This window comes from Heloderma suspectum, chromosome 7, assembly GCF_057233095.1.
Source record: "Heloderma suspectum isolate Gila_16-S chromosome 7, 16-S_ref, whole genome shotgun sequence".
In the NCBI taxonomy this organism is placed as follows: domain Eukaryota; kingdom Metazoa; phylum Chordata; class Lepidosauria; order Squamata; family Helodermatidae; genus Heloderma; species Heloderma suspectum.
In genome coordinates, this window is record NC_139464.1 from 50,191,147 (window position 1) to 50,217,941 (window position 26,795).

The following is a 26,795-nucleotide window of genomic DNA, read 5'->3' on the forward strand; positions in this document are numbered from 1 at the left end:
TGTTGGGTTAACTGCTGGGTTGTATAGTCCCTAAACAACCCAGCGATCCAGGTTCGCACATCACGCTGCACAACCTATGAAGGAGTTGATTGTGAGTTGTGCTGCGAAGCGAAAGAGGCAGGTGTCCTGCAGGCGGCATGCCTGCTCTCTCCTGTTCATCCCTGACAATCCATCAGTTTTTAAACTGACGGGTTGTCCCTACGTGCAAACCAGGTCTATGGGATAAATAAACCATGGGTTAGTGCTCTGTGTAAGCCAGGTCAGTATGTCAAAAAACACAGTGAAAATGGGAAGACGGTAAGAAACCCAACAAACGGGCTGTAATGACATCAAATACTGGATTTCAACATGGAAAAAAATACCACTCTTAATTTAGATTTGAGCTATTCCCAGCCATTCACAACGTTTTAAGTAAAGGAAAACAGAACTGTATAAAAATGGCCTTTCTCCAAAACTATTTAAAAAACCAAATCCTTGCTAACTACAAGTTAGCAAGTTAGAACTACAAGTTCTAACCTAAATGACCTACAAAATAACAACACCGATACCAACATTAACAAAGATGAGTTATGTAATCTTAGAATTATATAATGTTTTATCTACCACTGCAATCTTAGCTGCCTGGGCAGCACCCAAACAGCATTATTTTTACATGAATGCAAAGATTCGCTGCATTGAATTACAACTTGAAACATTACCTCAGTCCCCACAGGAAGCAGGTCATCAAAATGATTTAAAATTCTTATTGTCAACAGTCGTACCTATTGAAGGGTAAGTCATGTTTCATTACATGTATTCATGTTATAAAATATAAGGTATAATGAAAGAGATGCAATTAGGGTTCAATGAAAAGCATTAATCTAAGGCTATCATACTCGGTTAAAAGGAACAACAACAGTCTTACAGCAGATCAATAGTAACAGAATTATTGGCTGGCAGATTCTCTAAAAAAAACAGCAAAAGATTATTTCTGTATATGTGGATTGGCTAAATTGATGATGTGGTGCACTGTATTTCGTATTTCCCTCTATCTAATTCAGCTAGGATTAAGTTTATTCTCCCTTTTCAGACCCCTTTAGAAGGCCTATCAGATGACCTTATGATTAGATGCCTGCTGGCAGGCACAGATAAACTCATCCGTTACAGAGTAGCTCTGCTTATGCTAGCTGCAACAAAGTTAAGAGTGGCCTCTCTGAATTACACCACTGATAAAAGCGAAGGGGAATGTCTGTTTTCTAATTTAAACATATGCCTAAAAAAATTTATTTGCATTCCCAAGATTGATTGTTCGGTGTTTTGCGCAAAGGTTTTCTTGTGTTTATATTGTAATGGCCATTGGCTATGAACAATAAAATGTGAACAAATGAGATCAGTAGAAAAATGAAGCAGCACCTTTTAGACCAGGGGTGGGGAATGTGTGGCTTTCCAGTTGCTGGACCGCAACTTCCATCTGCCTAGCCAATGGTGAGAGATGATGGGAGTTGCGGTCCAACAATATCTGGAGAATCATGTATTCCCCATCCCTCTTTTATGTAAAGGGCTCCTTGGAGGCCTCTCTCAGTCTAATCCAGTAGCCAAGTCCAGACACAGACAAAGGGATTCTTTTCAAAGCTTTATTCCTCTTTGATAACTTAACAACTATACCGTTAGCAACTAGATATGAGCAGCAGAGTACCTATGCCCTAAGTTGGAACAGTTGGTCTCCGTTTGAAAGGGAATTACTGGCAGACCCCTGAATTTAAGGACTAGGGAGAGTCCCTCCCCTTTTCCCTTGGATCCTCTGGGCGCAGCCGTTGTTTGCGTGCCAACCGGGCACTACGCCTCCTTTCTGCGCCCTCCATTTGGCACCGCTTTCTGCGTTGGCGTCGCGCGTCCATCAAGTCCGCTTCCCGTGCTCTGTCACTCCCTGGACTGCTATCTAAGCTAGGAATGCTGGTGGGAGGAATCCCCGTCAGCTGTTGGCCCTGGGAAAGAGGAGCGCGCTCCTCTCCCAGGAGCGACTGCTCTTCCTCAGAATCAGAACTACTCTGGGATTCTATGGGCTCAGTGTCCACCCTGACATTTTAGATGAATAGTTTAATTTAGGTTTTCTACATGAGCCTTCATAGGTAAAACCTGTTTCATTTAAAAAAGAAATTATTAAAAGAAATACAATATACAAGTATACAATAAAGAGTCAAGTACTAAAGGAGCTGGAGGTAACACAACCTAATAATAATAATCTCCCTTTATATTCACTCTGATTACATAAGACTTTCAACAATAAAGAGTAGATCAAAAATAACAATATTTATTATCCTAACAAATAATCTATTTTTCAATAATTAAATTACTTACAGAACTTCTTCAATTAAACCATCACGTTTATTTCTTCCTTTCCAATAAATAATAAATGTACCCCACTGTCTCATTGAGTCTTCCTTTGTTGCTCTACCTTCCCAGATATTTTATATAGAGTTATTTTATACATTGATATTATTTGCCATATGCTATCTTCCCAAAACTTAAAAGGTAGTGTTTCTTTTTCCAAAATTTTGCAATAAGAATCCGGGCTGCAATATATTAGCAATTGGTTGAACCTCCTCTTTCTTTACAAACCTTTTAATATTGACTGCTATTAAAACCCAAGAGTTCATAGGCATACTAAAAGCCATAACCTTTTTTTTATTAAATTCACAACTTGTATTCTGAATCTGTTAATTTCCTTACAATTCCACCATTATGTGGACAAAATCACCACCATCAAATCCATATCTCCAACACTTTGCCAATGTTAAATTATATACCTTTTGCAGTCTCTTGGGTATCAGATACCAAAAAGAGATAATTTTATATAAATTCTCTTTTGCGGCTACATCCATATGAATTTTATCATTATAAATACACATTTCAGTCCACTGTTCTTCTCTAATTGTTATTTGAAATTTGCTTTCCCACTTAAGTTTAGCCTTATTCCTATAATTTGGGAAATCCAGAAGGATATTTTTCATTTTAGATAACATTCCCTTTGGTAAAACCTACTTCATAAGAAACAGTAATGGATAGAAGCAAGATTGTGGTCAATTATAAGCAAGTAGAAAGCAAACTTCGAAACTGGGTTTTGAAGAGGCAGAGGAACTAGAGATCAAATTGCCAACATTCGCTGGATCATGGAGAAAGCAAGAGAATTCCAGAAAAAGTCTATTTCTGCTTCATTGACTATGCTAAAGCCTTTGATTATGTGGATCACAACAAACTGTGGCACATTCTTAAACAGATGGGAGTATCAGACCACCTTACCTGTCTCCTGTACGAGGGTCAAGAAGCAACAGTAAGAACCGGACATGGAACAACCGATTGGTTCAAAATTGGGAAAGGAGTACAACAAGGCTGTATATTGTCGCCCTGCTTATTTAACTTATATGCAGAGTACATCATGAGAAACACCAGGCTGGATGAATCACAGGTCAGAATTAAGATTGCTGGGAGAATTATCAACAACCTCCGATACGCAGATGATACCACCCTAATGGCAGAAAGCGAAGAGGATTGAAAGAGCCTCTTGTTGAGGGTGAAAGTGGAGAGTGCAAAAGCTGGTTTGAAACTCAACATTAAACAAATGAAGATCATGGCATCTGGCCCCATCACTTCCTGGCATATAGAAGGGGAAGAAATGGCAGCAGTGACAGATTTTACTTTCTTGGGCTCCAAGATCACCGCAGACGGTGACTGCAGCCATGAAATTAAAAGACGCTTGCTCCTTGGGAGGAAAGCTATGGCAAACCTAGACAGCATAATAAGAAGCAGAGACATCACCTTGCTGACAAAGGTTCATATAATCAAAGCTATGGTTTTCCCAGTAGCAACGTATGGCTGGGAGAGCTGGACTATAAGGAAGGCTGAGCGCCAAAGAATTGATGCTTTCGAACTGTGGTGCTGGAGAAGACTCTTACAAGTCCCCTGGACTGCAAGGAAGTCAAATCAGTCAATCCTAAAGGAAATCAACCCTGACTGCTCATTGGAAGGACAGCTATTGAAGCTGAAGCTCAAATATTTTGGCCACCTAATGCGAAGAGAAAACTCACTGGAAAAGACCCTGATGCTGGGAAAGATCGAAGGCAAAAGGAGAAGGGGACGACAGAGGATGAGATAGCTAGATAGCATCACCGATACAATGAATATCAATTTGAGCATACTCTGGGAGTGAGCGGAGGACAGGAAGGCCTGGTGTGCTATGGTCCATGGGGTCACAAAGAGTTGGACACGACTTACCGACTGAACAACAGAAAGGAAACATTCTATTTTCATTTGAAGAGGTATCTACCATAGCCACATTCAGGTGTTCTGAGAAGCATGTTGTTTAAAAATGCAAGGAGGGGGAGTGCGCAAGCCGCACCCTCCTCTGCTGTTGCCCTGTACGTGTGGAGGGCAACTGTCTGAAGAAGAGAGCCTCCTCTCTCTCCATGGGGGGTTCTCCATGTGAGCCAGATAATCTGGATAATCTGCGTTCGGGAACATGTGGAGAGCCCCCACAGAGGGAAGAGTTATCTCTTCTTCAAACAGTCGCCCTTCATGCTTACAGGGCGAAGAGAACAACGGAGGGGCCTGGGTTGGAATGCTCCCCCTCCTCGCGTGTTTAAACAACACACTTCCAGGAACACCTGAATTGGGCTAATACAGATGTGGAATTAAGCACAACATGCACAAATGGAGAATAACTACACGCTATGTGTCTCTGCAGTGTGTATAAAACCCATAATCTATGTTCCAAGTGAGACTGTTGGAAATTCCTGTCCTGCTATCCCACATTTGCCCCCCAAAGCGATTTTTGTTAGACTGGCTACCTTGAGATCTGTTGACTTTGTGATCAGAGAGGTCACCAAGAGGCTTCCCAATGATTTTTTGTCCTTATATCTGATTTATGCCTGCTCAGTGTTTGCCTTAAGGTCAGGCTCGTTTGTCTGACATATATTGCAAGAGGGCACTTACAGAATACAGAATACAGAATATGAGGTATACAACATTAGTTGGCATGCCTGTGCAAGAACCCTGGATGTGATGAATTGCACCACTGGGGCTGCTAATTACACTGTTGCTGCAATCTTATTGCAGATACTTACTGTGAAGATACTTATTTGAGCAGTAGGAAGCACAGTGCGCTAAGTGAGAAATTCTTAGGAAATAAGCTTACCTTGGATACACCAGTTGAAATATTGGTTTGCAACTTAGAAAACAATTCCATCAGATTCTCTTTGGACAGGTGTTCGTGGTAACCACACAATGCTAATCTTGTACAATAGAGATCAGCCAATAGCAAGGCAGATGGCTCTGAAGGAAATGTCCTGAGGGAAAAGGGAATGTAGGATGGGTCAAGGTGCAATTTAATACCAGAACAAGTGGGTGGACAGTAAAATAATGTGTAATTAAATAAAAAACCAAATGGGTGGAAAGTAAAACATTAATACTGAACATTTGTACAGTGCTTTCAAGGTGTCCAAAGCTCTTCATATGCATTATATAGTTATAATCCTTACAACAACCCTGTAATAGTTAGTCAATATTATTATCCCCCATACTGATTGAAAGGGGCTTGCCTACATGGCACCTAGCGAATATATGGCAAAGGCAAAATTTGAACTGGGGTCTCTTGAGTCATGGCTCAGTCTCTTAGTCCCTGTGCTACACCAGGTTTAAGGTCACCAGCAACATATAGAGCCTTTACCTCAATTCTCATCTCATTTACAAATTGCATGATCTGGCTCTGATGAAGCTGAGCACTTGTTTACCTGCATGCAACTGAGCTGTCTGCACAACTGGCACTGCAAGCGAATCCTCAACATGAGGAATGGTACATCTGCCTTCAAAATTAACCCAAAGCTCATGGCAATAGCAAAGTGCTTTGTCCCTCCTGAATTTGAGTGTGCTCTTCCAGCCAGGTCATAGGGCATTTAATAGTTACAAAAGGTTCCAAGAGATGAGCCTCACATGGATGTCCCCATATGGGGCAGGGATGCTGTTCCCACACAAACTGAATCCTTCAGGGAATGCAGATGCATTTCCCCCGTCACTGATTTACACATCGGTGGTGACCCAAAAATATGGCCCAGTACAATCACTGGAATCCCTGCCATGAAGCAATTTTGAGGGTTATTTATTAATTAAATTTATTAATTGCCCATCTGGCTGGTCACCCAGCATATAATAAAACAGTTTAAAACAATAAAATTCTACAATAAAAACATTTTCTAAAATACCCTAACCCACCCCAAATGCCTGCCTGAACAACCACGTTTTTAATGCACAGGGGAAACTCATTAAAGAGTTAGCTCCTTGGAGCATAAGAATATAAGAAGAGCCATTCTGGATCAGACCAAGGGTCCATCTAGTCCAGCATTCTGTTCACACAGTGGCCAACCAGCAGGGTACTATCTTTTGCTTATGTTATTGTAAACAGGGGTGGAAACTTGGTCTAAGTTCACATATTCCTCAGCTTAGTTTCAAAAGCCCTCTGCAAGCAACAAGCAAGCAGTTCAGACTTCTGGCAAGAGTGAGCTGTTCTTCCCCCACTAGGCAGGAAGAAAGGGGCAGGGGAAGAGAAAGTGGGCAGTCCCATCCACCACTGGCATGCAGTCCCCAACGGATTACCCCTGGGCAGCCCTTGACAGAAAAAGGTTCTCCACCCCCATGTATATTATACTATGAACACTGTGCTATACAAATCATTAAAATTCATGGAGGGCTCTGTTCACATCTGCAGTTCTCCATGTAAAGAAGAAGTTTGTTTAAACTGAAGCAAACTGTTGGTCAGGCAACAGAATTGTAAATATATCAAGCAATCATCACTACTGGACAATGCAAGCTCCATTCTCCCAGAAAACTAAGCTCCTTGTTTGGCAAAACACAGTACAGAATAAGCAAAATTCAGCTATACTTAATATTCCATGTATCAAAGGCAAAATCCAGACATACATCAACAGAGTCTTTATGCGCTCCACTGGTAACAGATCTAGAATTTCCAAAGATTCTGCTAAACTAAGGAGTGTGCTCACAGCTTGGCAGGCCACAAACAAGTTTCCTGTGAAAATGAAACAGAAATAAATTGTATATTAATCCAATTAGTCTATTAATTAGTCTGGGTTGAGTTTCTGGTCCCGTCATGAAATTGTTACCAAGAAGCTCAGTTGCACTGTTATGTTTGAAGGATGCCTCACACACTTTGACTCTAGAATCTCTATTTTGACCCAGAAGATGGGCTAAACCAAGGCTTATGATCAGCCAGAGGAAGAAAATTGTCATGTACAGTTGCTGACCTCTAAGTTAATTGAATTGCTGGAGCAACCCTTGCTGATATACCAAGGATGGGAACTTTGGAACCTGCAAGTATCTTCCTGTCTTCTGAAGCACTATTCTAATCAAGCTACTCAATGTACATTCTGAATTGGCCAAACCAGAGCCCATGTCATGTACATTCTGAGTTTGCCCTATAGTCCATTAACGGAAACTGGTTTTGTCAATATCTGAGGTGTTGTCATTTTTAATCCATACATTTCCATACTGTAAGAAACATGCTACTTTAAAGATTTTGTGTAAATAGGGGTTTTTATCTTAGTTTCTGCATTTCACTGGCAATGTGTACTTTTTTCTGTGACTACCACATCTCAGCTCCAGCATAATTACTATGTTATGTGCTTTTATCCACCATTAGAGAATAATGAGAGATTACTCTCAGGAACTGACCTTTGCAGAGCTGTCCCTTCTCTAGAGCAGTGAAGAGATACTCAGCAAAACTTCTAACCACTGGTATGATTTCTTCTTTGTTAAGTGGTCTGTCAAATACAGAAATACAAACTTAACTTCTTGCTGCAGCTAAATCCTTAAAGTAAAATCTAGAAAAGGTTAGACATCCTTAAGTCTTAAAGTTTAATGAAATAGCAGCATGATCCTATTCATGTTTACCCAGAAGTCTCACTAGGTTCCATGGAATTTACTTCCTAGTAAGTGAATCTAGGATTGCAGCTGCTGCAATTCTATTTTTACTGACGTAGAAATAAGACTTATTTCCGGATAGACATAAGTGGTATTTTCCCCCTACGTTATGCCCTGAGTAAACAGTGCTAGGCTGCTTCAAGCAGATGCAATCAAAGCTGTGTCACTAACAGTAGACCCGAAGGATAGCACAAAGAGGCATGAGGAGAGTCAGTGAGATGATGAATCAAGCTCTTAGCATTTCACACATAAAGTCTAATTTCCCATTTTACTTAAGAAGTGATGACTCAAGCTCATCTCTTGGCATTTCACATGTAAAGTTTGATTTCCATTTTTACTCAAGACACATAGTTTAGCTAGGATTTATTTATTTATTTATCTATCACCTTTCCTCATAAAAAGGAGATCACCAAAAAGCAACAACATAAAACACAGTAAAACCCGAAATGACACCCAAAATGACAAAACCAAAACAGAACAGCAGATCAAACAAAGAAAACAGAATGACAGCAATAAAATACCATTAAAAAAACACCCCAAGACAGAGGGCTTTAAAGGTCAATAAAAACAGATAAGTTTTTATCACCACAGCCGAAAGTCATTAAGGGGGGGCAAGACTGATATCCCTGGGCAAGGAGTTCCAAAGTCTAGCTGTGGCAAAAGAAAATGGTTTGCTGCACCCGCTAATTTGCATCTCCTTGATGGCCAACCTGGTCCCACATGTACCATTGGGTTATCTTCTGATGTAGCATTAGGTTTGGCTATAAATTCCATACTCAAGTTAACCTATTAGAGAGCAATCCTATGCCCCCTAGACAGTGTCTGGGGCACATAAGATATTTCGGTTTCTTGGCTCCAAGCTTGGAGACAGTAGGGATGTACGAATTGTGTAAAATTTGTTCGGTCTGTGTTTCACAGGTTGTCAGGCGCTTTTCATTCCATCATCTGCCCATCAACAGAATTGGATTCTTTTTCTTTCCAAATTTGCACAAATTCGCATGTGCAAAAATGCACAACTCCCTCTAAAATATACATTTTCATGCTTTAGCCTATGGGGGAAATGCACATTTTCAGCTGGGTTTTTAAAAGTTTTTGCAGATTTTTCTACGATGAAATGTGTGAAAAATTCCTGAAGATTAGGAAAACGGTCCATAAGTCTGCAGAATCCACCCGACAGGGGGAAAGCCGGCATAATGCGGAATCTGCACGTGGGATTCATGAAAAACTGAAGTAATTTGGTTCCGTTGCGGATTTCTCTGACATGTCTAGGAGACAGGGCTCAGAGACAGGAAACGGCGCTCCTTGTCCTCCCCCCGCTGTCAGCGCAGAAAGGACTGTGCTGGCTGCTGCTACAAGCTCACTAGCGCAAGTTCATAGGGGGTGAAAGGGGCATTCGTAGGGGAGGAGACTGGGGACATGGGGCTACGTGGTATCCCCAACGTCCCCAGCCCCCTCCCCTCCCCCTCCCTGAAGCCTCCACTAGACAGGTGAAATTGCCTGTCTAGCTAAAATGCTGAGCGGAAGGCGCAATACACCCCCTGCTCTGCACAGGATACTTGTAAGCCTTCGAGTTTGGAGGCTTACGAGCACCCAAGGCACATCCCATAGGATTGCACTCTTAGTGTACTCTGATTACCATTTTCAAAAGGATCCAAGTGACTTGAGGCTCTCTTCTTCACCATTCAAAAAACCAGCCACAATTACTTTGGAGTCACACAACCCAAACAGAAGGTTGCCATGGCAACAGACAGAACCTCTAAAGAAATCTTCTGGAAAACTAATGGGGTTTGGAAACACAAACCGCTTTAAAAAAAGAAAAAGAAATGTAAGTCTTTGGATTTTGTTAAAATTTGTTTTGCTAATTCTTTATCGAAGCTTAAAAAATTGTCCGACTGTAAATGTAACCCAAAGGTTCATTTAGGGCAGCAGCATTTAGGGGCACCAATTAAGGAGTGTGTGATTCAAGAAACGTGCTCCACCACTATCAGCAATGTTGCAGAGGATGCTAAGTTGCAACTATTAAATTTTTGTTTCCTTTGGCATAGTCACTTAGTCCAGCAAAATATTTTGGGCTGTGTTACTGCCTCTAACACTGCTCTCTTCTGCACCTCAAGTCACAAGAAAGGTGGAAGGAAGACACAGAAATGCTCTTTTCCAGCTCTTTGGCTTTCTACAGGGGCACTGCTCAGTTTCTGTATTCTCAAAGCGCCCTCTCTTAATTACAGTAAAAAATAACCAGCTCTGACACTGACCCACAGATCAATGGCACTTCATGCAGTCTATTTTATTAAGTCAACAGTAAGCTACAGTGGTTTTAAAATTTACCTCATATGAGGAAGTACTACAAGAGCCGCCCAAGGTTGCGAAAGATCAGCCACGCTTCTGTTTTCCAGTAACTGAATGCAAGACAGAATGTAATCCAACACAGTATTGTGTTCTTTTTCTTCAGTCTTCTTACTTCTCAACTGCCTTCTACTAGATTTAAAATAAAAGTGAGATGTGCTCTGTAACCATTACACAAAACTGCATATAGTTTTTTCCTATGATATTTCTAACTGGCTAAGTTTTAGTTATCTGGATGATGTTTTCCACTATTGTTCACTACACATCTGTTATCTCTCCCTCCAAGAGACCCTCCCAATATACTTTTCTAATACAAAGAATTCTCAAGAGATTCAAGCATTTCCATTTTGTTATTTACAGATCTAAACATTTGACATTTCTCCATCACTATAAAGATTTTCTCCTTTTGTTTTCAAAATGGGCTCTGTGGAGGAAAGGCAGAATATAAATCTAACAAAATAATAAATACATAAATGGGGAGGAGAGCTTGCACCACTGTCCATTCACTATGGAGATGTCACCAGCACTCCCAACAGTCATATTAGGCACTGCCTACATTGTTTTTTCTGCCACTGAAGCTGATGACATTAGTTTGAAATAAATAATTGCTTGACTGGGGTTGCAAGCGTGACCTTACTGAAGTCAGCAAGAATTTATTTATTTATTTACTTATTTATTTCTATCCCGCCTTTTTTCCTCTTGCAAGGAACCCAAGGCGGCTTACATTATCCTCCTCTCCATTTTATCCTCACAACAACAACCCTGTGAGGTAGTTTGGGCTGAGAGTCTGTGACTGTCCCAAAGTCACCCAGTGAGCTTCCACAGCCAAGTGAAGACTAGAACCCGGATCTCCCGGCTCCCAGTCCAACATTCTCCCCACTACACCACACTGGCTCTCCGATTTGTACCCCGACCTTCTACCAAAAAATGACGCTCAAGGTGGTTCAGTCAGTTATCTGAAGATGAGTGAACGTACACCCTGATTCTTAGAGGGAGACAGCCGAAGCACCAACTACCAGCAAAACCTGGGAAATAACTTAAATAAATATTGCTCCTGCATTTGAAGTGTGATACTGGATCAATTGACCCAAATACTAAAGAGTAACTGCTCAGAAAATACATTTTGATACTTAAATGGCCAGATTAGCACATTACAATCTGCTCTGCTTCTGCAGAGCTTATTCTTGGCACAGATTTCTTCTACTTGAAAGCTAGCTTGCGGACAATGGGCGGATGTGATATTAGTACATCTTGGACCTGAGGACAGAGCAAAGGTATGGCTCAGCTCACATTCCTTCTGTCAACTTTCTCCCTGTTCTTCTGATGCAGTATCTGTGGAATGGCTAACTGATGAATTAAAATGCCTTTACCGAGCCTTAAAAATCACTACCCGCACCAACTAAGTTTGTTTGGCAACCACCTCAGCAACACTACATGAACAACATGCTTCCAAATACAGCTCAGAAGCAACCACTGAAACACATACCCTTTCGCCGATTCCGTAAATACAAGGGGATACTTCTCAAATGCCATCGAGCCAACAGAAGGAGGTTCTGCTTTCTCTAGGATGAGTTTTGCCAAAACCGCCAAAGCTTCCTCCTGAACTACAGCATCACCTCCACAGATGCAATGCTCAATATACTCAAGGAGACCGGGAAGAAATTGCTGAAAAGAAAAGATCAATAGAGCCCAAGACTTTAAGTGATTCCAGTTCAGATAAGAGAGGGAGTGGATCCAAGACACACCAGAATCCGAGAAGCTAGATTTCCTCAGGCCACAGTAACACTGGAGCATGCTTTCTTTTAATACTGAGTCCTTAGCTAAAGAAAGTGCAGGATGCCAGAATCCTTTGAAGGTCAAGGATTCAATGTTTTGATCTCTCATGTCTGTCTCCCTCCGTCCCACCCACCACCCACACAGACACTGAAGCAACAAACTACAGTGTGTATGGACTGTAACATACAGGCATTCTTCCCCAGTCACATATTTGAGGGCCCTTTGGACCAAAAAGCAGCCCATACATTGTAAGATAAACAGAATAAGTAGAATATCCTTGCTCCAAGGGACATGTTAGACTTCTACATCAGGCTCCAACATTCCAAACACACATTTACATTGCCACAACTTCCACACTCCCCCCTACTCTCCCCTTCAACAAGTCCTCCTTTATTCCTGCTTCCCCACCACCATCACATTGCTTCCACAATAAAACTTCACCTAAGCCCTCCCCACATGCAACACTGTCCTCTCTCCAAAAGCACTTGAGGCAAAGCATGAGCTACAGGGCTGAGAAAGCTTTGTAAGATGTAGAATGACTTTACTAATTGTGATCTTGAATGCTCCAAACCACATACTCACTCTAACTCATTATAAAGAGGTAGTGAAGATTATGAGGCGTGCACAAGAAATTCTCCAGTTCAAATTCCCATTGCAGCCATTAATTCATTAAGAAGGCAGTCCTATTGGACTGTGCCCTCACTGCTCGGAAGCCCCCAAACTCAGAGGCTTCTGAGATTCCTATGCCCTGCTGGGCTGAAGCCAACCAGGCAGGAGATGCAGTGGAGGCGATCTTAGCCTCCCCGTCCTCCAATATCCTTTATTTTTGCTAAGCAGGCTTGTCTAGCGAGGACACTTTGGAGGGGGAGGGAAGGAGGCTGAAGGAGGCTCAGGATAAATTGTATCCTGGCCTCTCCAGTCTCCTCCCCTCCCCACCGACCAGAACACCCCCTTTTCCCCCTCTCCAAGGTCAATTTTCTGACCTCGGAGAGACAGCCTGTGAGAGTCTCTCTGTGCCAGGTGCGAGGGGACAGGGAGCAGGTCTTTGATTCCCCCTTCCAAGGTCAGAGTGCTGTCTCCAACCTCAGAAGAGATTTTCCAAGCCATCCTATGGTCCCTGGGATGCTTGCCCAGCAACCACAAGACTGCTCTCTAAGCAAGAGTTGCTTAGGATTGCTCTCCTTAAGTAAACAACCCTCTCTCTCTCTCTCTGCCTCAGCCCTCATTTGCAATATAGGGATAATAATGTTAACATGTTTTATTACAGGACAATGTAAGGATTATTAGGATAATGTACATGAAGTGCTGTAAATATTCATGTTATATAATGGCACGTATTATTCCCTCACCCAGATGTTTACCATTAAATGCACTGAACCAAACGTTTCAAAGGTGTTTTAAGTTTGCACATTCTCTCCACATAAGCCTTTCATGAATGCAGCAGCTATCATGAAGTGAAATTCAGAGTATCAACCCAGACACAAAGCATGGAGTAAATTCAAAGCAGAGTTAGATCAAATGAAAAAACCAAGAAAAGGATACAAGGTCTATGACTTTATCAATGGCAGCAGGGTCCTCACAGTCTATAACTACGGCAGTATTTCTTACTCACTTCTATCCCTCAAGATAGAAAGTGATGGAAACTATGCTTACCCTTTCAAACTGATCCATCCGAAACATAGCTTTAGAAAAATCCAAAACAGAACGTCTTTCAAATCCACTTTTGAAGACCTATTAAAGAGCAAGTGGAAAGTGGAGTAAGAAAGACCTGGTCCATATTCAGTGGGATTTCTTCAAAAGACATGTTTGATTCCAAGCCATAATTTACAAAATGTCATTTGTTTCCAATTAATATCAGCAGGGTCTTTCCAGTACTGACTGCACTGGCATACACAAATGTCGCCACTGATCATGGAAAATTGTAGATTAACAAGACGCTTTAAACCTAGGATCTCAAGGAGGCCACTCACATACATGAACTCATTTGTGTTCAGATCATTCATCCATCTAGCTCAGTAATGTGTAATCCAACTAGAAGGCCTCGGGCAGAAGTTTTACGCAGTTATACCATCAGAGTTTACTAAGTGGAGATGCCTATAACTGAACCTGAGACATATGCATGGACAGCATATACTCTACCATTGAGCCATGTCCCTCCTCTTTCACATTTATGCATAACTTACTGCAAAAACAGATCTTAAGAGAAAAACCTGAAACATTTAGCTGGGACACCAGGGGTAACTCTCTTAAGCCATAAACACAGATTCAGAGCGCGATCCTATCGGGATAGCTGTAAGCCTCCGAACTCAGAGGCTTACGGCCATCCAATGCAGAGAGGGAGGAGCGATGGAGGCGATCTTCAGCTCCACACTCCTCCCGCTCTGTATTTTAGCTAGATGGGCTTTTTCACCTAGGGGGGCTCTGTGGAGCAGGAGGGAAGGAGGCTGGGGAGGCCTGGAGCATGGGCCAGCCTCCCTAGTCCTCTCCCCTCCCCACCCACCGGCACGCCCCCCTTTTTCTCCTCTCCAAGGTTGCCTTTGCGACCTGGGAGAGGCAGCAGGCGTGGTTCTCTCACACCAGCTGCAAGGGGGAAGGGAAGGGGAGCTTGGATTCCTGGCTCCAAATTCGGAGCCAGCAGATCCTGGAATCTGAACTATCCTATCCCCCCAGCCCAAACTCTTAGGCACCATAGGAAAGCTCCCTCTGTCCTTGGCCATAATCCTGGTTGTTTTCACCTTCATGTTCATCTGCCCCGGTGGGAGAAGACTAGTGCTGATATTTATGATCAGCTGCACCTGCTTATACTGAGAGGTCTGTTCTTTCTCCCAGTGAACTGCATTCATTCCCTTATTAAAAGGGCCATGTGTGAATCAGGGCTTTAAGATAGGGTGCTTGAAAGTGGGATACGGCTATCTGTAAAAAAAAAAAAATGTGAGCAATCATGTTTTCCAGGGTATGTTGATAAGAATTTAACTGGGTCTAGCCTAATGCTTTGTTACCTTTTCAATAGTTTCTTTGGCCAAGGAATCAGGCAATAAGACATTGTCATCAAGAAGTAAAACACAAATGACTTTGAGCAGCGTATCACAACAGGCCACTGAGAGATCAGGTGTTTCTATCATTTTTGTTAATGTCTGTGGAATGAAAGGAGAACAGTTAAAAACACCCTAGGAAATTCAAACAGAAAATATCTGGAATTTGGGCATGAAAATGTGTACTTCAGCTCTATACTTTTATTTCCCATTATCCCATGAACACTGCAGAGGGCAGAAAGGACCCCCATAATCTGAAAATGAGACTCAAGTGCTATAATATTCCTACGTTCCAGAATATTCTTAGATGCTTGAAGACACTGGGCTAACTATAAATCTACTTAAAGAGGTTTTGGCATGTGGTCTGAAATTGTGATTTTAAAAAAGAAGGAAAATCCCAACCCTGGTATGGGAATAAATCAAGTTTGGTAAAGTTACATCTATTTCTTAGAACTAAAATGCTTTGTTCTGATGCCCAATTAGATCCAGATATATGTGTAAGATTTTGAAGGTGGAAGACTGCCACTTTCAATCGTTTTCTTTCCAAAATGTGGGCTTTTCATGTTTCTATCTGATGCAACGAGAGCTAGAACATTTTTGTTGTTTGCTTACATGAAAGTTCTAACTCATAGTACTAGTCCATTTGAGATCAAATTCAATATTCTATCACACTGGGAGTCACACCTACCCCTAAAAGTTTGATGCCACATTCCTCTCCATCACACATTCCCCGTTCTTGAACAACGCCTCCAATATCGCACAACAAACTAGCCAAAAGGGTCAGTGTTGTTGTAAGAAAAGGGAAAAAAGTTCTGCAGAATTCTGGCTAATAAATTTCATCCTTAGCTCAACCCCTTCTTAGCTCAGCCCCTTCTATCATTAAACCCAATCCCTTGATATAACCTATGAGATAAAGCCAAACAATGCTACAAGGCCATCTTGCTTGACATCCTCTTCCATGTCAGATGTACATGATCTGCCTTAACAAAACAAAACAAAACGGCATGACCCACCTTGCAAACTTCTTCAGGCTGCGCAATTTTGGAGCCATGTGCATACTCTGCTATGGTCAAATACACTTGCAATACCCTTTCAATCTGTTCAGAAGCTTCATAGCAGTTATCCTTGGTTACCTTTCCTTGCAGTTTGAGTATTGATTCCTGTTTAAAACAAAAAACAAAAACAAGTTTTGCACCCAAAGTTAAACAAATCCAGAGATTAAAAAACTAGGCAAAAGGCTCTCCAAAGACTATGTGGTTCAGTGACTGGTAACCTTATATTCTTTTCCCCTCTTCGTTCTCAGAGCACACAAACTGGAGTTTGTCAAGAATGACAATACAGCATGAAAGCAGTATCTTACATCTTGGAAAAAAAACATTTTGCTTCTTATTTAAAATTACATGCAGCATTTATAGATCTTTAAGCAGCATGTAGTAAAAAAAATAAAGGAAAAAAGCTAAGAGTTTTGTCTGTGACTACATGGCAGAGCAACACTGGTATAGCCAACTTGAATCATGCATCAGGAATATATAATATAGATCAGGGGTGTAGAACCTCAGGCCCAGGGACTAAATCCAGCCCCCTGGGGGTCCCCAGAAGACCATGCCCCCTTCCCTTGGCTCTACCTACAGATCATTTGGTGGTTTCCCAGATTTTGTGCAGTTTTCCCCCTTTCTATAAGGTTGAAATGCCTCTTCTACGGCTTAGTTACTAACAGTAAGAGCTTTAATCTTCAATATGATGGTGCTTTGTTTTGGCCACACTATTTTTGCCTTCAACCCCACCCACCACCAGAATGCAACCCCCAAGATTCCAAAATGGAATTCAGCCTTCAGGCTGAAAGGGGTGCAGAACATCTGATCTAGATCTTTGCACTGTTGCCAACACTGGAAGAAGGAAAATAGCCCTGGGTGCATCCCAACTCAACCCACAATATGTACCATAAGCCTATAATAAAATAATCTCATCTCCTGCTAAACATTATGATAATTATCCGTCTGGGAGATTGAAGAGCCTTTAGTCCTTTAGTGTCCCAATTAACTACAACTCACTTGCAAGCATCTGAAAAAGACATCGAAGTGTTCCTTGCCAACAAACCCAGCAGCCGACTCTGCCATGTGCTTAAAAGCTTCTCCAACAGAGATCCAGGGAAGTGTAACTTCTGTTTCTGAAACTGGGCCCATCTTTTTCAGAATCAACATTATAACCTGTGGGAAGAATTACATGAACCTTTAAATGTTATAAATAACTGTCTATGTTGAAACATTTTTCATCCTTAAACCTTGATCATTAACTCATTTACTTGTAAATAAGCCAGCCTTCAGGTGAACATGATTTGGACTGCTGCCGCACAAATAAACTTACAGCTGTGAGTGGGTTACTGCTTTCAGCATCACAACAATTTGATGCTCTTATTGCTCTGTGATTAGGGCTCTTTTCAATCTAAAAAGTTATATATGCAATCATTCCTCTCATAGAAACCACACCATGTGCTAGCTGATTAAGTAATTTCAAAACAGAATCCTACAGATGAAAATAAAATCCTGAAAAACTACTTCAAATCTATTAAATACTTACTATTTGTCTATTGTAAACAATAATTCTACAGTAAAACACCTGGATCTAGTATCCTCTAAAGTTAGAAATCACAAACAGTGAATCAGGCCCTCTATAATATTTAATTTTCCATTTGCTTCATACACTTAGAAAATTTACCTTTTCTGTGCAGGAATGGAACATGTTCCTAACACCTTTGCACATCTCAAAAATTAACTGACCAACACCTTCCACTTTCTCTAGGTGCTCTCCCAGGTCAAGGAACATTATATTTAGAAGAGCATTTGGGTCAGAAACCTACAAAACAAAATCAAGGGAGGAAAGCGAATCTTTAATTCATAGCACAGTGAACTGAAAGACAATTAAAAATTCCTGGCACTCCTCTTACCTCTGCACCAGTCACTCACAATTTTGTATTGGCACCACAGTGTACATAAACTAACTGGAGAAAGCAGGATTTCACACTATAGCTTACTTATTAGTTACATGGGTATCCTCTCCTACCTCTCAGGAGCTCAGAATGTGTTTGGATGTCACAACACCTATCAGGTACATCAGGCTGAGAGGCAAGGCTGGTTCATAAATTACCCTTGCAACAGCTCTGCTTCCCAGAAGCAATTATGAGAGGGCGCCCAACCATACAATCAGCTCTTTGTATGCAGGGCTGCCCATGTTGTGAGGGCTGATGGTAATGATGCTGCAGAAACCACGTGTTAGTGGGGATGTTCCCTGGTGTGAGTGCCGTCTGTTCAATCCATGCGGGCAGCCCTTTACCCAAGCAGCTAATCGTTTGGGTAAGGCTAGGAACACACGCAGTTCAGCTCCCCATTGGCAACCACGTTACTGGAACAAAGTATGACCCAGGCTTGCTCAAGGCTACTCATGGAACCACCTAAAATGTCCTTAGGCTTAAATGGCATCTTGACAACTATAAGTCAGGGAGCGCACTATATCAAGGAGAAAAGGCCAAGTCAATAGGTGCAAGAGGATTTGTTTACAAATTGGTCATCAGATTTCCCAATGTATTTCAAACATCTGTATTCTTCAGGGGAAATTGTTCAACATTTGACCAGTAAACTACTGCCAAAAATAAGCTGTGCCTTTCCTGATATTTTGCCTTTCTGCTGCTGTGCAGTACAGCTGGAAATTGCACTACAGTTACTAAGAACATAAGAAGAGCCATGGTGGATCAGACCAAGGGTCCACCTAGTCCAGCATTCTGTTCACACAGTGGCCAACCAGCTGTTGACCAGAAAACCACAAGTAGGACACGAGTGCATCAGCACCCTCCCAGCCATGTTCCCCAGCAACTGGTGTATGTAGGCATTCTGCCTCTGATACTGGAGGTAGCACATAGCCGTCAGGACTCAAAACACTACAGTTTCAGTCACTATAACAACTAAGCAGAAGAATCCTACCTAGTGACCTCTGCTATCTGGTACAGACGTGTGGACATACGCCAAGCCCCAATTCCCTCTCACTAAATGTTTCACAGTAAAAACTTTGACAACAAAGGCCTGTCAGACCTGAGGTGAAATAGTAATTTCATTGGGAGGAGAATACTTCACAACAACCCTGTAAAGCAGGGCAGCACAGAGCTCATGTAGCATATTGGTTAAATGCATGAGTTAGAAATCCTTGACTCAAATCCTAGCTCAACTATGGATGCACTAGATCAGGGCCCCCCAATCTTTTTGGACCCATGGGCACAATTGGGAATTTGAGAAATTGCTTGAACACCTCCACAAAATTTCTCCCATGGGGGATGCAGCTAATCTCATAATGGCTGCCACAGGGGCCTGACTAGTCAAAAGTGAGCTAAAGAGGTGTGGGAGGAGAGAAATGGTGAGGCTGGAGACTGGAAGGGAGGGGGAAACAGCATGGCAAAGGGGTAGAGGGGAGAGAAAAGACCAAGGCTAGAGACTTGGGGGGGATGGAGAAACAGTGAGTTAAAGAAGTGGGGTAGGGAGAGAAATGAGGCTAGAGGCTAGGAGGGAGAGGCAAACAGCAAGGCAAAGGGGTAGAGGGGAGAGAAAGACCAAGGCTAGAAATGGAAAGAAGACTACCCTAACATTTTCCAAGGTTTTTATTAACAATTTTTTTTTTATGTGGGCAGGCGGTGGAGAGATTCATGGGTGCAACTAGAGGTGCCCATGGGTGCCATGTTGGGACCCATTGCACTAGATGGCCTTAGGCAAGCACTTATCTGTAATACGGGTACAGTAATTGTCAGGTGGTTGTCAGGATTACTAAATCATGTATCTGAAGCAATCTGAGCAGTATGAGTGAAAGAATTATAATTTTTACTATCTATATGACTCTTATTTTATAATTTCATAGCTGAGCCACCCAGCAGGTCTTTTATTAAAAGCAGGATCTGAACCTCCTTTTCCCAGAACATTTTATCCACAGGGAAGGGGGACCACTGCTCAGTGGTGGAGCACTGCTTTGCATGCAGAAAGTCCCAGGTTCAATCCCTGGCATTTCCAGTGAAAAGGATCAGGAAGCTGGTGATGGGAAAGACCATATATGGTTTTCTGGAGAACAGCTGCTAGTTAAAGCAGACAGTACTGGCCAGACTAATGATCTCAATTAAGTATAAGGCAACTTCATATGTTCACTGAACTAAATGGATGACAAACATTTCTTAAAAACAAGGGAGGCCTAGCAACCCTTTCTACTGTGTTAAGGACCAATACTCAACTTGATTTGAAAAATAGGCACTCTCTCTTCCCGTCACACCCTGTCTCGCACATCACCTACCTTCCTCATCAGGAAGGTGAAGCTTTCTGCTGCAAAGTTCCTGATGTGCTGTTTGTGGTGGGCCAACAAGGTGCTGTACAATCTATAATGCAACATTCAAACATATTAATGTAAGAATAAAAACCTGGCAGGGTTACTTCATTCCTTCAACAATACTTACCAGAATCCACCATCTAACACGATGGTAGACAACATGGTGCTCTCCAGATGTTTTGGACAGCAACTCCTATTCTCCCTGACCATTGGCCATGCTGGCTGGGGCTTATGAGAGTTGTAGTCCAGAACATCTGAAGGGCAGCAGGTTGCCTACCCCTGATCTAATGCAAGGCGAGTATCTAAACATGTATTTATTCTGATTTGGGCAAGGTAGGGCTCAACAATAATGCTCATGCTTTGCATGCAGAGAGCCCCACGTTCAAGCCCTGGCATCTCTAGGTAAGGCTGGGAAAGAGCCCTGTCTGAAATCCTGGAGAGCTGCTGCCAGTCAGTGTCAACAATACTGAGCTACACAGACATGCGGTTTGAAGCCATAGAAAGCAGATGCCTGTGTTCCTAGGGTCATGGTAAGTCATTGGATTTACTAACTGTAGAGAGCAACCCTATGGTCCCACAAAGCATCTGGGGGGCCATACGATAGTTCAGGTTCTGGGCCCAGGAGTCCGAGCTCCCCTCCCCCTCCCTCTCACAGCCGGCGTGGAGAGAACTGTGCTGGCTGCTTCTCCAAGCTCACAAAGGCAAATTCAGAGAGTAAGGGAAGGGGACAGTTCTATGAGCAGGGAGGGGAGGGGACTGCGGTGGCCAGCTTATGAGGAATCGTCCAGCCTTCCTGGCCTCCTTCACTCCCACTCTGCAAAGCCCCAGCTAGATGGGCAAAAAAGCCCATCTAGCAAAAATGTAGAGCAGGAGGAAGGCAGAAGTGAATATCACCTCTGCGCTCATCCCACTCTGCATAGGATGCCTGTCAGCCTCTGAGTTTGGAGGCTGATGAGGATCCTAATAGGATTGTACCATTAGGCATTCATATGCCACCCTAACACCAAGTTCTCAGGGCAGCTCATAACAAGAATAGAAATTGAAAATACATACAATAGAAAGGTCCAACATATAAAAGCAGCATTAAAAACTTCCCACTGGAGCAGTGACAGATAAAAACAAACACAGATTAGAGCTGGAGCAGCCTTGAAAGAGGGATGCAAACAGAGTCACTAAAATTATTAAATTAACTTCTTATTTATAACAATAATTATTTCTACTTAAGTATTGTGGGGAGTACTTTAAACTCCTCCAACCGCCCCCAAATCTCACTGTGAAATCTTGGATTTCAAGAACTATGCAAATGTATGTATTAAGACAGAGGCATATCTCCCCCTAGACTACAGTGTCTGCTGATACAATCTTTGTCATTCTCGTGAAATCTGCCCTACTTTGGAACCAAGCTGCACCAGTCTGACAAGGGCAAGCGTGCAACTTGTTGCTGCCAATTACAGCTAATGACGTCACACTATGCACTTAATCATGCTTGAGCAATGTACATGCAGACTATGCTGCCTGTGCCTTGTGCAGATGACTGTACCTAGCAAAGATTCGACCAAAATGACCTTGCAATTTCCTACAGTAATCTTCATATTAATTCATTCATCCCCGTTGGAAGGATACAATGCATTATGTAGTTACTAGTTCCTCCTAGTGCCTGCTGAGTCCCAGGCTTTGGATGATGCACATCATCCCCATACGGATGGTACATGCCACACGAACAGACTCAGCCAGTAATGGAAACAGCAGCCACTCCACCCAGCGCTGTCTGACTCTCCCATCATCCACAACCCCACTGTTACCTCCAATCTCAGATTGGAGATAATAGCATGGATTCTTCCAAGGGCGGTGCTTGGTGGAGGAATCGCTCTGCAGCCTGGACGCCAAACATCCATGGGCTGGAATAGGCCCCTGGACTGGAGGTTCCCCTCCCATGATCCAGTAGCTCAGTTCTCTGTTCCAAGGCAACTCTTGATTGGTACCTGTCCACCCTTTTGTAGAAATCCTCCTGGAAAGATGATTTCACATCAACACCCTTCCTAGGCAGTTTATGCCATTGCTGAAGTGCTCATATTTAGGAAATCCCACATGGTTAAACTAACCATGTCAACTTAATTTTATGGGAGTTGTGGTGTAGTATCATTCTCCTTATTTTCAAAATGGGTTCCCTCTGTGTGGATGTGCTGAGTAGGAAAATGGGGGAAAGGACAGGCTAGGAGGCGGCTCCTGCATACCAGGGGAACCTCCAAAGTATGCTGGAAAATCATGTTTCAAAACACATACCAAAAACAAACAATCATGGGAAACCAAAACTGCTTCCCTTACACTGAAAGCACATATTGGAAACAGGAAGAAGTGCACAGGTATGGGCCCAGAGGCAGCTGGGCCAAGAAGTTAGGCTAAAGCAGGGGTGGGGAATATTTTTCCCATGGGGCCTCAAACCGAGGCCAGAGTCCCAATCCGGATTGAGTCCCGCACACTGCAATTTGCATTGTGGGGAGGGGGGAATCTCCCATTGGAGCAAAGCCAGTTTTTCCCAATGCAAATTGCAGGGATGAGTGGCCCAACTGGGAGACCACAGCAGGGAGCAAAGGGTTGAAGCCCCCTTGCCCCAGGGCTCCAATTCGGCCCCACGCCTGCAATTTGCTGCATTTCAGTGCTGGCTGGAGAGGAAGAGAAGTCTTTCCACCTCCACGGACTCCAAGGAGGAGCGGGCGGGGCCGAGGAGACAAAGCCTTGCAGGCTGGCTGGGAATCCTCCAAGAGCCGCAGGTTCCTCATCCCTGGGATAAAGGAAAGCAAGCAGCCTGGGGGCAAAGGTGCAGGGAGGGGAGGAGAGAGGGAACTGGCCTCAGAAGATGCGCAACCTCAGACACATGACCTCCAAACCTGTCCTACTTATAAGATCCTTTAACCTGTCAGGAGGACTGCCCCTGGACAGCTGAAAAGACCAGGGGTGAGGAATTGTGTTGGTTCAGGCTAAGCAAATATGACTTGCTTAGCCTCAGCCACAATAACTACACTGGATAGCTGCCAGCCCCACAGAGTCACCAAGCAACAATTGTCCCTGCTTGGCATCAACCACATCCCAAGTGCCTGGGTTTTCTTGTGCACCAGGTCTATGGAGTCAAGTCCTCTACTCACACTGGGTGTTTTCCAGCTTGAACAGGGACTTGTCCTCAAAAATAGCTCCATGAAGACAGGAAGCATGGAGGTGGGTGTGAAGTGGGACAGATGAAGGAAGGAAAATCTCCTCTTGTCCCAGCCCCCTTTTCCACCACCTTGAAAAAATTTGAACAGGACCATGCTTGTTATTCTAGATCTCAGATGGGTACCAATAGGAACAGCATGGATTACAGCCAATATAACAACAACAACAGAGCACAGCACAAGGGTTGGCCATTCGTTCACTCTACTGGATATTCATTAGGACTTAAGTTTCACAGGCAAAGGGACATTCAACTAACAATGATAGGTCTAAAAGGCAAATGGAGCAAGATACATCTAAATAACTGTTTAAATAAAAGGACTGAGTGTACTCTGTGATTTTTTTTTAAAAAAATCCATATTGAAGTAACCCTGGTTCTTCTGCGAGGAAAAGCTAAATTGGCAACTTGCACATATTATGCAAGTCAAACAAACTTGCATAACTGATTCTGCTAAACTTTAAATCAAAGCTGAGATTCTTAGAATACTGAATTCTGTGCCTAGTTCCAAATCTGGTGTTTGCCCCAAGTCAGAGAATATACACAACCCTGAGTACATATCAATAATAAACATCATCAGGTTCAGATATTTGGCTTCCCTTAAAGCACTGCAAATGATTTTTTTTCTTTTCAATAAATGTAGAAGTGGGTAATCAATATACTACCCTTTGTATCCACAGAATCAGGACCACAAGCGATTACACTGGTTGTTAAGAATCCAGAGTTGAAAGGAACTAAAAGGCCACCTAGTCCAGCCCCGAAAAGCAGCATGCAAATAGTGCAGTTCAAAAGACTTGTGCACTGGCATCCTCTATATCATTTTAGATAGATGAAAATGCTTACCCATAAATGTTGGACATATCCTTCACCATTAGCCTCCATAAGTATTTGTAAAGGTAAGAAAGACATGTGAAAGCCCATTCTAGCAGTTCTGTGTCCTGGGTATCCAACAATCTTGTAATTGACAGAAAAAAGTCTTGAAAATGAGGATAGAAATCTGTCTGGAGATCACGAGCCAACTGCACCACCAGGCTAGGTTGAAAAACACAGAGCAGAAAAAGGTCAAATGACAGCACATTATCATTTAAACCCATACATCTAACAGTAGTTACAAATATCTATGGGAAAACATCTTGCTATCCCACGGCGTGCTCACATTTTAACATTTATGGCCCAACACATCCTTAAGGTTCATCCCAGGTAACTTCACCTCACAACAGTCCTAAGAGGCAGATACAACTAGCATAATTCCCATGTTGGAAAGAGAGTCTGAGAAACAGCAAATTACCCAAAGCCACCCAATGGACCAAGGGGCTGATCTTGGATACGACCCCAAATTTACCAGTCCAATACCCAATCCATTGGACCTCACACTCATTCTACACCATAGAGTGATGTAGGCTCAAGCATGTAGATAACTTAAAAGTCTTGGGAACAAAACAATGGAAGTACAGTTACCAGCTGTGCCATTTGTTATGCAAAGAGACTACTGTGTGTATGTGTGATTGAAAAGTTAAAATGTTTCATTTTAAGCATCGTTATTAGTACACACTCTAAGTTTCATGAAAATATCAGCCTACATTTGTGTGGATATGTTCTAACACAAGTATTGTAAAGCAGTACACTTAAAAATAAAGTTTTCCAGAGATGCACAAACAATACTCTAGGATATCAAAAATGATATTTTAGATGACAACAATATGTACTTACTCCAAAAGCGGTTGAAAAGCAAGACTGTTTTTCACTTGCAGGTGGGTTTTCAAGCTCTGCACAATGTCATTCTGATGGTACACTAGCTGGTTGAAAGACTGGCATTTGTTGACTATCTGCCTATAAAATGTCACTGTGAAAATCAAACAAAAACTTTAGAAATAAATCTTAATCATGATTTAATGGAATTCCAAAAACAACAGCTAATCTTCTCCAGCCAAACTCACAATACCAATTCATACTGCATGCCTATGCTTATCTGTTCACATGTAAAAGTCACACTATCTTCAATGGGGCTTGCTCCCAAGTAAGTGTGTATAGGACTGCAACCTCAGTTGATTTTGTAAAAAGTTTCTGTCTGAGTTACGGCATAGTAAGAACGGGCAGGACATATCCCCTTTCCTCCAGCTTTTGCTCACAACTCCAGGCTCCCAACTTTGAGCCTTTAAAAAGTCAGTAGGTGATTAAGAACATGCATCCATGGAGTATAATCCAAGCATGCGAGACCTTGCAGGTGAAGATGGGAAATCTTTTGCAGGGCTCCCTAGCCAGAAGCTCCCAGCATGGCTCACTTGCCCATGAAAGGTTATCTAAACAGAAACTGAAAAGATACACCTTTCTAGGAAAGAAAGAACTCTCTGCATGTGGAAATTAGGAGTGGTTCGTCAGCTTAAATGATCTCTATGCCAGTCTCCTCCCTCTCCCTCTCTCTCTCTCACTCACACACACACACACACACACACACTATTGTAAGGCAGGGGTGGGCAACTTAAGAGCCCTCCAGATGCTTTGGCCTTGAATTGCCATGATTCCTCACCACTGGCTATGCTGGCTAGTGCTGATGGGAGTTGTAGGCCAAAACGTCTGGATGGCCACAAGTTGCCAAGATCCATTGTAAAGGTACAAGGGATTAACTGTGGTGAAGCTTTTACACTGAAAATTACTTTTTCCACAGATATTAAAGAAATGTTTGGGAAACAGAAAGAAAATGCAGCTGAAGGTAGAAGAAAGCTTTGCAAACTTGAAACAATAGGAATTTATCAGCAATTTTCTGACCCTTCCCATCCAAAATCACCAGAAAATGCAAATCCACAACTGCCAATACAGTGGACTGATTGCATCACTTATCACAAGCTAAGCTGCAATGCTAGGTTCTGGGCATACTTTGACGGCCATCCCATAGATAAGTGCAAGTACTGGAGAAAAGAAATGGAATTACGCCAACCTTGGAAACTTTCAGAAAACATCACACCACTTTTAGTCTAACACTGAAATTTGTACAAAAGTCATCATAGGAAAAGCACAGCATGTTTATCTGACACGCTATGTTCATAATGCATACATACTACTAACTGTGTATTAACTTATAGCTAGATCAGCTGAAACTCTTAGTCTCAATATACATTTCTGAC

General features: G+C 42.5%; 1 protein-coding gene across 6 annotated transcripts in view; it reads right to left on the reverse strand.

Annotated features, from left to right (window-relative positions):
* Positions 1-26,795, reverse strand: part of UTP20 (UTP20 small subunit processome component) — a 90,545-nt gene that overhangs the window by 58,330 nt on the left and 5,420 nt on the right. For 3 of the 6 annotated variants that reach the window (XR_014784344.1, XM_084810142.1, XM_084810140.1), the window contains exons 4-17: positions 25,384-25,516; positions 24,517-24,705; positions 20,436-20,517; positions 17,832-17,969; positions 17,168-17,323; positions 16,130-16,276; positions 15,084-15,218; positions 13,738-13,815; positions 11,795-11,973; positions 10,291-10,440; positions 7,717-7,805; positions 6,949-7,054; positions 5,171-5,321; positions 699-761 (exon numbers count right to left, since the gene is read on the reverse strand). Coding sequence is in view for 5 of the 6 variants with exons in the window: in XM_084810142.1 (XP_084666268.1) it covers positions 699-761; positions 5,171-5,321; positions 6,949-7,054; positions 7,717-7,805; positions 10,291-10,440; positions 11,795-11,973; positions 13,738-13,815; positions 15,084-15,218; positions 16,130-16,276; positions 17,168-17,323; positions 17,832-17,969; positions 20,436-20,517; positions 24,517-24,705; positions 25,384-25,516 (1,796 nt within the window). In the remaining variant the exon portion in view is untranslated. The remainder of the gene's footprint in view (positions 1-698; positions 762-5,170; positions 5,322-6,948; positions 7,055-7,716; positions 7,806-10,290; positions 10,441-11,794; positions 11,974-13,737; positions 13,816-15,083; positions 15,219-16,129; positions 16,277-17,167; positions 17,324-17,831; positions 17,970-20,435; positions 20,518-24,516; positions 24,706-25,383; positions 25,517-26,795) is intronic. The other 3 variants (XM_084810144.1, XM_084810141.1, XM_084810145.1) reach the window with 2 other exon arrangements.